Raw genomic sequence first — 12,907 nt, 5'->3', positions numbered from 1 at the left:
TCTACATTTTCAAAATTTGTTCTAATCCATTATAACTACTGTTTTTTGAAGATTATGAAAGATGATGACTATTGAGTTCTATAGGATTAGAATCTAATTGTTTTATCTTCTACAGCTAAAATTTAATTACAAGCTGCTGTGGGCTTTTAGTATCAGTATAATTTGTTCCAGTCCCGGGTGTAGTCCTTTGTTGAAGATTGCTCTTCAATATTTTTTGCAATTTTTTTTCTTTCTGTTTTCAGAGAGAAAGAAGAAGCCAGTGCAGTTCATGAATCACAGTCCAGAAAGTGTGAGTAGAATGTGTGGATTACAGTTGAGTTCTAATGAATAAAAATTCAGTTTGGAAGAAGGGCCTTCTTTGTTTTCTTCATTTCCTTCCGTACAGTTAGAAAAGTGAAAAGTGTTTCTTGGATGTTTAGTAATAAAGTTCTTGCCACGTTTTTAAAAAAAGGAAATTGACAGTGAAAAGATGCAGGCTGTTTGCTTGCTCTGCTACTAAAAATATTCATTTGTTTAATTTTACAATACAGGTAGTCCTTGACTTATGAACACAATTGAGCCCATAATTTATGTTGCTAAATGAGACATTTGTTAAGTAAGTTTTGCCCCATTTTATGACCTTTCTGATCATATTAGGTGCCAGTTATTAACTGAATCACTGTAGTTGTTAAATTAATCTGGACACTTCAAAGGTCATAAATATTAGTCAGTTGCTGAGTGTCTAAATTTTGATTACATGACCATGGGGATGCTGCAGTGGTCATAAGTGTGAATAATCACTTTTTTTCCAGTGATGATGTAACTTTGAGCGATTGCTAAACGAACTGTTGTAATTCGAGGACTACCTGTACTGACTTTCTTTCAAGAGGCAAAATATATTTGAGCATGTTATTTTTGCCTTTTATGTTATTGAGAAAGAAGAATCCTTGTCCCTTTTAGCTGAATTCATCTTTGCTATTGGAGCTTCTGACTCTTGGAGGCAATAATCTGCCTCCCTTAACAGCTCATCAGCTGAGTTTCCCAGATTGTTTTCGTTATGTCCATGTAAAAGTTGCATATGATTAGTCCTATGAAAATTAATTCATGTATGTTCACCCTTGTATGGAACCATCAAATCAAAATTCTGAATTCAGTTCCATTTGTCATGAGAAATTCTATGGATGTTGCCAGTCTCAATTGTGATTGGTGAAGACCACCTGTATGCAAAAGTATAAAATGTATTTGCAAAATGCAACATTGAGAAATTTGAATTATAATTACATGAATAATATGATTAATTGTATAGTCAGATTAATAGAAAATTATCCCATTATGAAAGTTTCTCAAGGATTGGGCCATGGAACATGGTGGTTAATATGCCAGACAGAAGAGGAGTGGAGGCAGGTTACAGAAAGCTTCAGAGAGAGAACATCTTTAAGAGAAAGGCAGCTTTATAAACTCCTGAGTGAAGATTTCCTACCAGAGATTTGCAATATGATTACACAAAAGGTAAGCAATAATTTTTGAAATATGTGTTTGTGAAGCAGCTGGGAACCAGATTAGACAACCAATATAAAATTGTGCTAAATTATTCAAATGATATTAATTTTTCCAATTTGCAATGTGTGGTATTTTTTGCACAAATAGTTAAATGAAGGAAAATGTCCAGTGTATACATAATATTGGAGTGGTAGCCCGGTTAATGAAATGTATCTATAAACTTTTACTCTGCTATAATTAAATGACATTCACCTTACGTACTATATAACAAAGAAAAAATAACATATGGATAGATTATCATTTAATCTGTCCATAATCATGGACAGATTAAAATCAATTTCAGTCACAACAGTAATAGTCTAAAATACTCACTCAAAAACCATACAGTACAATAATAAAGGTAAGAATAATGAATCAGGAATAAGGAAAAATAAATATAAATCTAAGGAAAAAAGCTTTTGAAATAATTCAAATTTTAACGTTTCCTTGAAAACTAGCTGGGAATCAGCTAGCTTGATATCATTGTTGGGAAGATATTCCAAAGCATCAGTACTGCCAAAAGAAAGCATTAACTTCAGCCCCAAAACATTGAAATGTGCGACTATTAAGTAGCGTTTCCCTAGATGTTCTAATAGCTCAGGCTGATATTGGAGAAGGTCATCCTGTAGGGATTTTGGCACAAACTCTAAAGGGCTTTAGAGGTCAGAACCATCACCTTGTACAGATAGTACTCAATTTATGACTACAGTTGGGACCAGAATTTTGGTTGTGAAGCAGTGTGGTCATTAAGTGAGTCATCATGTGATTGGACCTGATTTTACCACCCTTTTAAGGCAATCTTTCGGTCATTAAGTAAATCACATGATCTTTAAGCAAATTTGGCTTTCTCCAGTTGACTTTACATTTTAAAAGCCGGCTGGGAAGGTGATAGATTGCAATTGTGACCACAGGATTCTGCAACCACTCATAAATGTGAGCCAGTTACCAAGCATTGAAATTGCAATTGCATGCCTACAGGGAATGGTGCGACAGTCATAATTTTGTTGACAAGTCTTAAAAGTCACTTTTTTCAGTGTTCTTGTAACTCCAAACTTTTGTTAAATGACTGTCAACTACTACCTATCAAAAAAGATTAATAGCTAGTACAGGGTTCACAAAATCTGCTATATGCACTTAGTAGAGAAAAAGATAGAGGATGGAGTGTTTTGAAGAGAAACAGAAAGTATAAGTAATTAATAAATAACATTTGGTTCATGGAGTATTTATATACTAGCTCTTTGAATTTCAGAACCATCAACATATACGCAAGTAATATGTCTTTAGACTTTTCTCCATAGCCTTAAAGTTGAAAGTCTCTAAAAGTGCATATGTTAAATGATATAAAGATACTTTAAGGATTAAACATTATATGACATACTGTAAATAATACTGTGCATTCTTAATGGATAATTGCATTATCCACACACACACCGCCCTCCAGACTCATTTTCTTAATATCAATTATTGGACAAAGGGAGCATGCTTTTTTGTTGTCATCAGATAAATATCTGCAAAATGTACATTTCTTGTTTTGAAACATTCTTTCTTAAAGAAGTAATAAATACAGTAGACAGGCAGCATGTGGCTAGACTGCAGGATATCTTGGTGTACATTAGTTGTGGAAGATATTTGCCAATCCTAGCACCATTTTTAAACCAGTGGAATTTTGGACTTTGCTCTTCATCTGTTTTCAGAAATCTTAGACCTGTCATTTCTGATAGACAAGGATTAAATTTTGAAGTTATTTCTATACAATAGAGTTCTACAATAAACCATATCAAGGACTTTGCTGATCTGGTCCTAACTTTACTGTCTTTTAGGAGAAGCGTCTGCAGCAGACAGAATTTATTCCCAGGTGGACATCTGATAATCAAAACATCAAGCCAATATATTCAGAGGTAAGAAATCTCTTAAGAATGGGAATGCCCAGTACAACAGGTTTTATTTGTGAATGCTTTGTACAGACCACTCCAAAAGACAAAGCAGTAAATGTAAAGAAAAATAAATAGAATGGAATAATATATAGTATTCTTTTTTTAAAAAAAATTAAGAGCAATTCAAGCAGAACAACAACAGCAGACAAAAGAAATTAAAAGCATATAACTACAATCCCATAGCATTACCCATAGTATTATTTAAAAGACCAGAGAAAATGATAAAAAAAACCTGCATTTAAAATTTGTTACTACCAGGATCTTTGTAGAATATTTTCTATAAATACCATGAAAGGCCCACTGAAAAGACCTTTCAGGATTCCATCTCATTTGGCAAGGAAATCATACATAAGAATGCTTCAGGTATGAATGGATGCATAAAGGAAAAGTATATTAAAATCTAAAGAGCACTACCATTCAAAACCAGCAATTTGCTGGTCACCTACTACAGTTAATAATACCTGTACCCAGGTCACACGTTTGTTACTACATTCTGAATATAGTACTTGATGTTTTTGCCCTATTTTCAAAGTCCCTGTTGTCTGTAACTCATTTTCAAATCATGGATCACTGAAATCTGCTAATCTTTCTTGAGATAATATTGGAACTGTTTTACTAATTCCAATTGCCTTTAGTGACAGACAAAATCAGTGTGATATTGGTTTAGGACCATGATGGTGAACCTATGGCACGTTGGCCAGAGATGGCATGCAGAGCCCTCTCTGTGGGCACGTGCACCTTTGCCAGCTGTCTTCTCCATAGTGGGGGGAGGAGTATCCAGACTGGGTTGACTTCATCTACTCATTGATTGGACTGAGCCTGATGAGACCTTTAAACCACGCCCCTATTGCCAGGCAGTCCCCAGCTTCGACTCAACCCATCAATCAAGTGGGTCATCTAGTTTCGCCAGATAAATTTTCAATACAATTGTAATTTAATTGTAATCTCAGATCTGTCTAACTGTGAGTATCTCCCCATTTCACACCACTATCCCTGTTGGGGTGGTGTCTGCCTGCCTTTACCCCATGAGGGGGTGGCATTGAGAACCGTCAGGGGGCTGTCAGCTTTAACATGCCATCCTGAGGGAAACTTTTATTCCCTGATTATCGGAAAGAGCCCTCATTGTCTCCAGCCGCAAATCTAAAACTTTCAGAGCTAATGTGTATTCAGCCAAAGAAAAACCGAAGAACAAACGGAGCGGCTGGGAGGCTTAAAAAGGCAAGCAGAGGCGTGCGGCAGCCCTTAGAGGCTCAAGCCGCGGAGGCGTTTCAGTTCCAGCGAAAGGGGAGTTGCGCGGCACCCATTAGAGGCTTAAACCGCTTCTTTGACATGCCAGAGTGACAGTCAATTTTGGCGCAATTTGAACAGAGCTGCAGCTGCAAGCCAAAATGGCGGCCCCAATTGACAGTGCAGACACTGCCAGGGATCAGGTCCTTGCAGATGTGACCACTGGCCCTGAGGGAGGTCAGAGAGACCTCGTGCCCACATTGAATCCTGCTACTCAAGAACCACCAAAGGCAGGGGGGCACAAGGCCAGCAGAAAGACCAAAAACCTCTCCAAGTCACCTCAGGGCACAAAAGCCTCCAAGCCCAGTTCAAAGTTCGAGAAAAGAAAGCATAAGGCTCTGGACCGCACATATAAAAAAGCCTTTCTGGCTTCCGGCGCACACATGTGCGCCAGCCAACTGGTCTTCGCAGGCACCAGAGCACCAGAAAACAGCCTGAAAACTTCCCGAAAAACTGCCAAAAAAACAATGGCCTGGAAAATGGCCTGAAAAAGGCCAAACAACAGGCACGTGGCCTGGCCAGCTGGTCTTTGGGTTTGCGCCCATGCACACGCATGCACGGTAGAGGTGGGTTGCAAATCCCATCGCTACTGATTCACCCGTGCTCGTGCACACAACGCTTCTGTGCATGCACAGAAGTGGGTGGGTGGAGCCTCCCGCCACTGCCACTACGGGTTCACTTGAACCAGGAGCAGTCTACCTCTGATGCACGTGCATTCCGGTTTGGGGACTCGGTGCCGAAAAGATTCGACATCACGGGGTAAGGATCTTTGGCTGCATGGGCAAAAATGGCTTTGAGGTTCTTTAGAACTCATTTTGGCATATTAATACCTAACCTTCCTCACAGTTTTATTTTAAGGATAAAATTCACCCTATAAAGCTCACCATCACTACTTTGGACACCAATAAAATATGAATAAAATAACTAAATAGATGCATGACTTTCTTCAGATGACCCCAGTTGTGTTTAGTAGAATGGAGAAGCAGAGACGCCGAGAAGAAGAAGAGGAACGTCAGATCCTTTTGGCAGTTCAGAAAAAGGAACAGGAACAAATGCTGAAGGAGGAGAGGAAACGAGAAATGGAGGAAAAAGTCAAGGCTGTGGAAGGCATGTGGATCAGCTTACTGAAATAAAATGTGCATATTTTTTTTAAAGGAGAGCTTAAAAATATCTGTCATGGGTAGGGGAAAATAGACTTTCAACCACATGCTGAAATTGTAAGGTGTGAAGGTGAAAGACTTCAAATAGACTCTCGACTTCTTTACTTTCTTATGTTACTGGCCTCATTATCCTATTTTATTACTCACTGCTGTATTCAAGAGGTTTTTATGGGATCCTTTTCAGAATAGCAGTGGTAAGATCAAATATGATTAGTTGCCCCCCCCCCCCCCCCCAGACAAGAATTTTAACTTTTTTTAAAAAAACCATTAATATAAATCATCCTACATTTATTTTCTACTAGCTGAAAACCCAGCAAACCCCTATTTATTTATAGGGGGAAACGTAATTTCAAATGTTGGATTTTCCCCCTTACCAGAGGGAGCCCCCTTGTGGAATACTATTATGGCAACTCCACTGCGCTGTACAGTAGAAGTCATTTTAGGGCATAATAGGCAGCAGATGGCATAACAGGCTGTATCTTAGCAGAACATACACCCCTAGTGGTGTTAGGGGTGTCTTACCCCCTCAATATTTTTTTTCCAGAGGGTAGGTCATCTCTGCACCAACTTTGGTTGAAATTGCTCGAGGCATTCCAGAGTTATGCTGGAAAACACACACACACACACACACACACACACACACACACACACATCTTTACTCCATATTGAGACGTTTAAAATATCCTACCTAGCATATATAGTATTTGTACACTATTTTTCTATAGAAAGAAAAGAAAGTAAGTTACTGTTAATCCTAAATTTGCCTTCCCACAGTTGAGCAGCCCACTTGGATTTTTGTGCAAGAAAGCATTTTAGGAATGTAATGACTTTCTTCTCCATGAGCAGAACGAGCCAAGAGAAGGAAACTTCGAGAAGAGAGGGCATGGCTGCTGGCCCAGGGAAAGGAGCTTCCCCTTGAGCTTTCCCATTTAGATCCCAGTTCACCAGCTAGGGAGGAGAAAACTAAGGACTTGTAAGTATATTAAATACAAATACAAATATATAATCTCCATCTATAAAGCAATTATCACTTCTTATGTTAGAGACAGGAAAGAATGTCTTAAGTTTATGAGTAACTAAAGATACACTAAACAACTGTAAGTTCCATGATATTTTTACACACCTGGTTTACTTATTTGTATTTTACAAATCATACTTTTATTTGATTATGGGTTTTTCATTTTTCATGGTTTATAGTCTTACCCAAATATTTAAGTCAAAGAAGAACAGACAGGAAGGAGAGTTATAGAAAATGAATGGAATTATTTGCATTGAAAAGGCAATTGTAATTTGCTGGAGTTGAATATTTAATGCTTAAATTTTTTATCAAATTCCAGAGTTGACAGAAAGATGAGGTTCTTTGTATTTATTTTTGCATTTCATCTTCACAGCTTTGAATTGGATGATGAATTCACTGCCATGTACAAAGGTCAGCTCCACATCCAGGTTTAAGCTTCTGAAAATCTGTTTATTCATAAAATATGGGCTCCCTGTTTGTATGAATAATACAATATTCCATTTTACTTCTTGACAGTGTTAGATGTTGTAAAAGCTCACAAGGACTCCTGGCCATTCCTAGAGCCAGTGGATGAATCATATGCTCCAAATTACTACCAGATCGTTAAGGTAAACAATACATTTTCTTATAAATAGATAGCATAGAATCTGCCATAATAATAATCATCTGATAAAATATGAGGATGTATATTTCCCTATTGTGATATTTTCAGGCTCCTATGGATATTTCCAGTATAGAGAAAAAGCTAAATGGAGGCCAATACTACACCAAGGAGGAATTTGTGGATGATATGAAAACTATGTTCAGAAATTGCCTTAAATACAATGGGGAAAATAGTGGTAAGAATATAGAAATACAAATTATCTCACTTAGATTCTTGTAAGATGGAAAACCCCATATGTTGTCATAGATCGGAGAGGAGAAAGCTTATAATTATTCATTCACAATAAATATATGAAAAAATAAAATATGCATGTTGTACATATAATATAAAAATAGACTACTTCCAAAAGTTGTTTTTTCCCCTCTTTAGTTAATATCTATGATGTGGATAGAGTGACAGAAAGTAAAGTAGAAATAGGAAATCGCTGCCTTACCATTACAAAAGGGATTGGGAACTGTGATGGTAATAAATATTTATACCCTGACTATTTATTCTTAATTGCCTTTCGCCAAGCATTGGTCTTTATATTTCTTCCCAACAAATAGAGAATAATCTAGATTCTGAATGTAGTATCTAATTAGAAAAGAAATGTCAACACCAAGGAACTTGTACCGATGTGACTGTTTATTTGCTTTTTTAAATGCAGATTATACTAAAATGGCTTATAACTTAGAGAGATGCTTTCATCGGGCAATGATGAAGCACTTTCCTGGAGAGGATGGCGACACAGATGATGAATTTTGGATCAGAGAGGATGTGAAGCGTGAGAAAAGATGCCGTCGTACCATACGTTCCAGTACAGGAAATGTTTGGACTCGATCCAGAGATTCCGAAGGATCTGGCAGAAAACAACCACATGTACAAAATGGAGGAAAACATCCGCCTCATAAAGCAAAACATCATGTTCCCATTTCTTCTTCGTCATCCGTCTCTTCCTCAGCAGAAGATTCAAGTAGCCAGTCAGTTCAATTGTCTGGAAAGATGGCATCTTCTAATGGGCGAGGCTTTCTGCATTCACATCACTATGGTGGAATGCCCAGTTGTGTATCCCATTCTGGGTACATAGTAAGTATCATCCTAACAGGAGAAGAAGATATCCCTTTGCATAAAGGAAGTAATATTTGGCACCTAATCTTAATTTCAGTTTTTCCATTTGCTTGTTATATTGTCCTTTTTTACCACAGTCTTCCAGTATTTTAATTGCTTATTTCAGGGCTGTCAGTTTGCGGGCTAGATGTGTCACGTTCTGGCCACATCCACACCTGGATTAGTGAAGGGTAAAAAGTTGTGATACATCACATGACGATGCCATGGCAATACGAGTTTAACACCTCTAAAGAAATTTCATGGATTTCTTTATACCCATTTTCAAAGAAATATATTTTAGTCCTGTAGCAATGGACTATGTTTCTTCAAATAATTCAATAAACGAGCAGAAATACCTTCTATGTATTTCACTCTTGGTTACAGTCTAGATCCGGGATGGCGAACCTATGGCACGCGTGCCACAGGTGGCACATGGAGCCATTTGTCAGGGCACGTGAGGAGTTGCCCTGTCAGTTGGCCAGTGCACATGCGCGGGCTGGCCGAGTTTAGCCTTTTTTAAAGCCATGTTTTACCCTCCCCAGGCTCCAGAGGCTTTATAGGAGCCTGGGGAGGGCAAAAAGAGCCTCTCCTGCACCCCCTGGAGGCCCTCCAGAGGCTTCAGGAGCTTACCTGAAGCCTCCGGAGCACAAAAAACTGGCCCTATGGGCAAACAGGAAGTTCGGGAATGATGAATGGCACAGAAGCGCGCTGACGAATGCGTGCCATCAAAAAACAACCAAAACAACGTAATAACCCTAAACCTAACCCTAACCCTTACCTTAACTTAAATCACGCTTTTGTGGGCGCGGTTTTGTCAGCGCATTGTTGTGGGTGCTTTTATGGTGTCAGGGTTTTCTCGCCGCCGTTTTGTCACCGCACTATTGTCGTGTGCGCATTTGTCGGGTCATGCTTTTTGCCCTCCCCAGGCTCCTATAAAGCCTCTTGAGCCTAGGGAGGTGAAAAAAGCATGGAAAATGGGCGGGGAGGCGCCTCTCATGCGCGCACGCACACTGGGGGTTGCACATTGCATTATGGGTGCGGCACACCCATGCACAACCACCACCCCCGCGCTCCCCCCCTATAGCACACGAGCCTAAAAAGGTTCACCATTGCTGGTCTAGAACAATTCAAATAAGGTGGTGAATTATTCCTCCTCAGCATGTGCATTGTAACAGAGATATTTTTTTTTAAAAAAAAGAGCACATACAATTGGATCCCCGTCACCCCATGTTCTATCTAAAAATTAGGCAAAACTTTATTGCTTTGGAAGAATGGAAGAAGAGTTCATAGGTACAGTAGCTGAAGCATCTGAATGTAATTATTTTAAGATGGAATGCATCATGTTCCCGTATCTGTTTCATTTTTTGCTGCTTCTGTTTTATCTCCTGTGAAGGAGATGCCTATCAAGTCTCATGGACAATTTTATTTTCCTGTCCAGAGACCACCTATTCCAGGAACGTTTGATTCTCTGCGTGGATCTGATCCAGCAAAACCATATGGATCACCACGAGTACCAGAACCACATCCTGGTGATCCAAGTCAGCAGCACCAGCACTTTGCCATGCAGGTAAGAAACATGTGAGCCAAGCTTCTGCCTGAATATGTAAGTCTTTGATAACTAATTATCTATTTTATGTTTACAAGTGAAAAATGAATACTTCACTAATTATGGTTTTATAATAATTGTGTATTTCTTTATTTTTACAAGATTTTGGGGTGAGTGTATGAAAGCAAGTCAGACAAGAAACATTAAGGACATCCAAAGTTTGGGTTTCTCTTAGTATAAGATTTCAATACATTAGCTTCTGCTTGATTTGTTAATAAGATAGAATTTTGAGATTAGACAGAATCTTTTATCGATTGTTCATTTTATATTTGCTTTTTAAATTATTGAATATTGATCTTAATACTGGTTTTAAAATCAATACAATAAATGTATGCAATACTGATCTAATTTTATTCAATTTTATACTGCTTGTAGATCTCTTTCTTTTTTCTAAAGTTGTATGTTTTTTAATGTACCACAATAAATGAACAAAGGGCAGGAGGAAAAAGGATATAAAGATACCCCTATACCAAAAAGAGGTATAGGATGGATGGAAGATGTTTTTCCAGTATGAGGAATTTATTTCTTTAAGGGCATCTTCTGAGGGATGTACACAGAAATGGGCAGATTTAATGGTAAACCACGTCATTCATTCTCAGACTCCTACACACAGTGCATGCATACACATGCCTAGATTCCCCCAAGTTACCGTAGATTTGGAAGTCCTAGGGATGATATTTCTAAACCTATACAGGTTGGATGGGTAGAAATGACGAGTCCATCCTGAACACTAATTGTGATGCTGCATAATTGTCCATCTGCATCTGCTCTGCAATTAGAAATAGAAAAATATTATTGCTGTGAGAAGTGGATGGTATTAGAGTTTCTGAGATGGACGAAGGGCTCTGCAAGCTGTATTCTAGCCATTGATTGGGGTTTCCTTATCCTCTCATATCCTGGAAACTTTGCGTCTCTTTAAAGGTTTAAAATACCATTTTCTAAAACCTTCTGGGGGAATCCTGGTTTTAATAATTGAAGTTAAAATGCAAACATTGATTTTACTGATGGACATGCTAACTGGATTACAGGTATAAATTGAAGATCGCATGAGTAATGGTTGCATCTAAGTTAATTTGATTTCAAGCCAAATAAAATTTAATACTGATGCTTAATCAGGCTTGAAATATATTAATGGTGAATGCATGATACTAAAATTTCAGTTTTCCTGACTCCAGGAAAAGCTGGGCAGCTGAAGGTTTCTATACTATTTTCAAAGACAGAGCTACAGTGTCATTCTTTTTGGTAACAACTGTTGCTTGAGTATGTATGGGTACATTATCTACTCTAAAACTCAGTTTTAGAGGCAGTATATAACTATCCCTTGCATAATACTGAGTATAACAGATGTCCAATCTACCCTGTATTTTTTTTTGAGAGAGAGAGATCTATGTTTTAAATTCATTGTGTAATTAGTGTCTGTGGTAAGAATGATATTTCTTTCCAGCCTCCAGTTGGTCTGAATGATCATAGAGGACCTCGGCTTCCAGCTCCAGAGAAGCAAGGATGTGTTGCAGCACTGCATGTTTCCACAGTAGGACCACATTCTACATCTTTGCAACTTGGTCGAATGAGTGGCCCACCCTCAGATGCCAATATGTATTCTCCTGGGCAATTCCAGGCTGGATTTATTTCTTCAAGACACAATGGACCTCCTATGAGACAAGGAGAGATTTCAGAGCTTCCCCCTGGCCATATATACAGATCCTATAAATATCCTGCTGTATGGAATGGAAATCATGATGCAGCAAACCAGATAGCCCTGGGAATAGACAAGAAATCTCCTGTGGGCCCTTGCTCTCCTATATTGCCCCATGCTTTGAGCCACATAATGGATCCTCGGACCGTGAGACAACCTTTGCCCCCAAATCAATGGCCTGAGCAGTCTAATTTCCTACCTCATGGAGTTCCACCCTCAGGATATATCCGTCATCCAGGAAAAGCCTCCAGTCAAAGAATACAACAGCAGCTTCCTGCCTCATTATTTGGCTCTATCTCTCAGATTCAGAGAGGACCCCAGGGTGGGGATTCCATGATGGACAGTCCAGAGATGATTGCCATGCAGCAGCTGTCCTCCCGGGTATGCCCACCCGGAGTGCCTTATCACCCACATCAGCCTCCTTCCTCACATTTATCTGGACCATTCCCACAATTAACTCACACAGCAACTGCTAATATTCAGCTTCCAAAACCAGTATTAAGGAATGGGAATTCTGAAGATGGCAGCCAGACAATTAATTCAGAGAACAATCAAGGTATTTATATATTCTTGCTTCATTGTGGCTAAATGGTGACTACTGCATGCTGTTTTGGACATACTTGCTCTCTTATATAATGTGGTGGACCTATTTAGAAACTGCTATGTCCTTTGGATTTTCTTTGGGATTTGTCAGCTTTGATGCTTTGCCATGCATACATACTGATTGAATATTAATATGTTACTAATTCCCCCATTGGAATGAAGCAAATTGAGCTGAGCAGCATAGTCCATGGAAACTATAATTCTAACACACTTGGGGAGCTATAATTTGGGTAAGACTTGTATAAGACATTTCCTTTTTATCTGCTGTTCTATAATTGTGAAGGAAATTTGGGAGATTTATTATATATTTTACAGTATTCTTTATATTCTTGTTC

At 38.6% G+C, this 12,907-nt stretch overlaps 1 protein-coding gene across 3 annotated transcripts in view; it reads left to right on the top strand.

Moving 5' to 3' along the window:
- LOC116511353 (cat eye syndrome critical region protein 2) overlaps positions 1 to 12,907 on the top strand; it is an 84,784-nt gene that overhangs the window by 59,967 nt on the left and 11,910 nt on the right. For all 3 annotated transcript variants that reach the window (XM_032221289.1, XM_032221287.1, XM_032221288.1), the window contains 11 exons: positions 243 to 289; positions 1,319 to 1,488; positions 3,339 to 3,416; positions 5,690 to 5,846; positions 6,746 to 6,872; positions 7,291 to 7,328; positions 7,434 to 7,525; positions 7,630 to 7,756; positions 8,228 to 8,646; positions 10,106 to 10,234; positions 11,718 to 12,525. In XM_032221289.1, coding sequence (XP_032077180.1) covers positions 243 to 289; positions 1,319 to 1,488; positions 3,339 to 3,416; positions 5,690 to 5,846; positions 6,746 to 6,872; positions 7,291 to 7,328; positions 7,434 to 7,525; positions 7,630 to 7,756; positions 8,228 to 8,646; positions 10,106 to 10,234; positions 11,718 to 12,525 — 2,192 coding nt within the window. The remainder of the gene's footprint in view (positions 1 to 242; positions 290 to 1,318; positions 1,489 to 3,338; positions 3,417 to 5,689; positions 5,847 to 6,745; positions 6,873 to 7,290; positions 7,329 to 7,433; positions 7,526 to 7,629; positions 7,757 to 8,227; positions 8,647 to 10,105; positions 10,235 to 11,717; positions 12,526 to 12,907) is intronic.

This window comes from Thamnophis elegans, chromosome 7, assembly GCF_009769535.1.
Source record: "Thamnophis elegans isolate rThaEle1 chromosome 7, rThaEle1.pri, whole genome shotgun sequence".
Classification (NCBI taxonomy): domain Eukaryota; kingdom Metazoa; phylum Chordata; class Lepidosauria; order Squamata; family Colubridae; genus Thamnophis; species Thamnophis elegans.
This window is presented reverse-complemented; position numbering and strand designations above follow the sequence as displayed.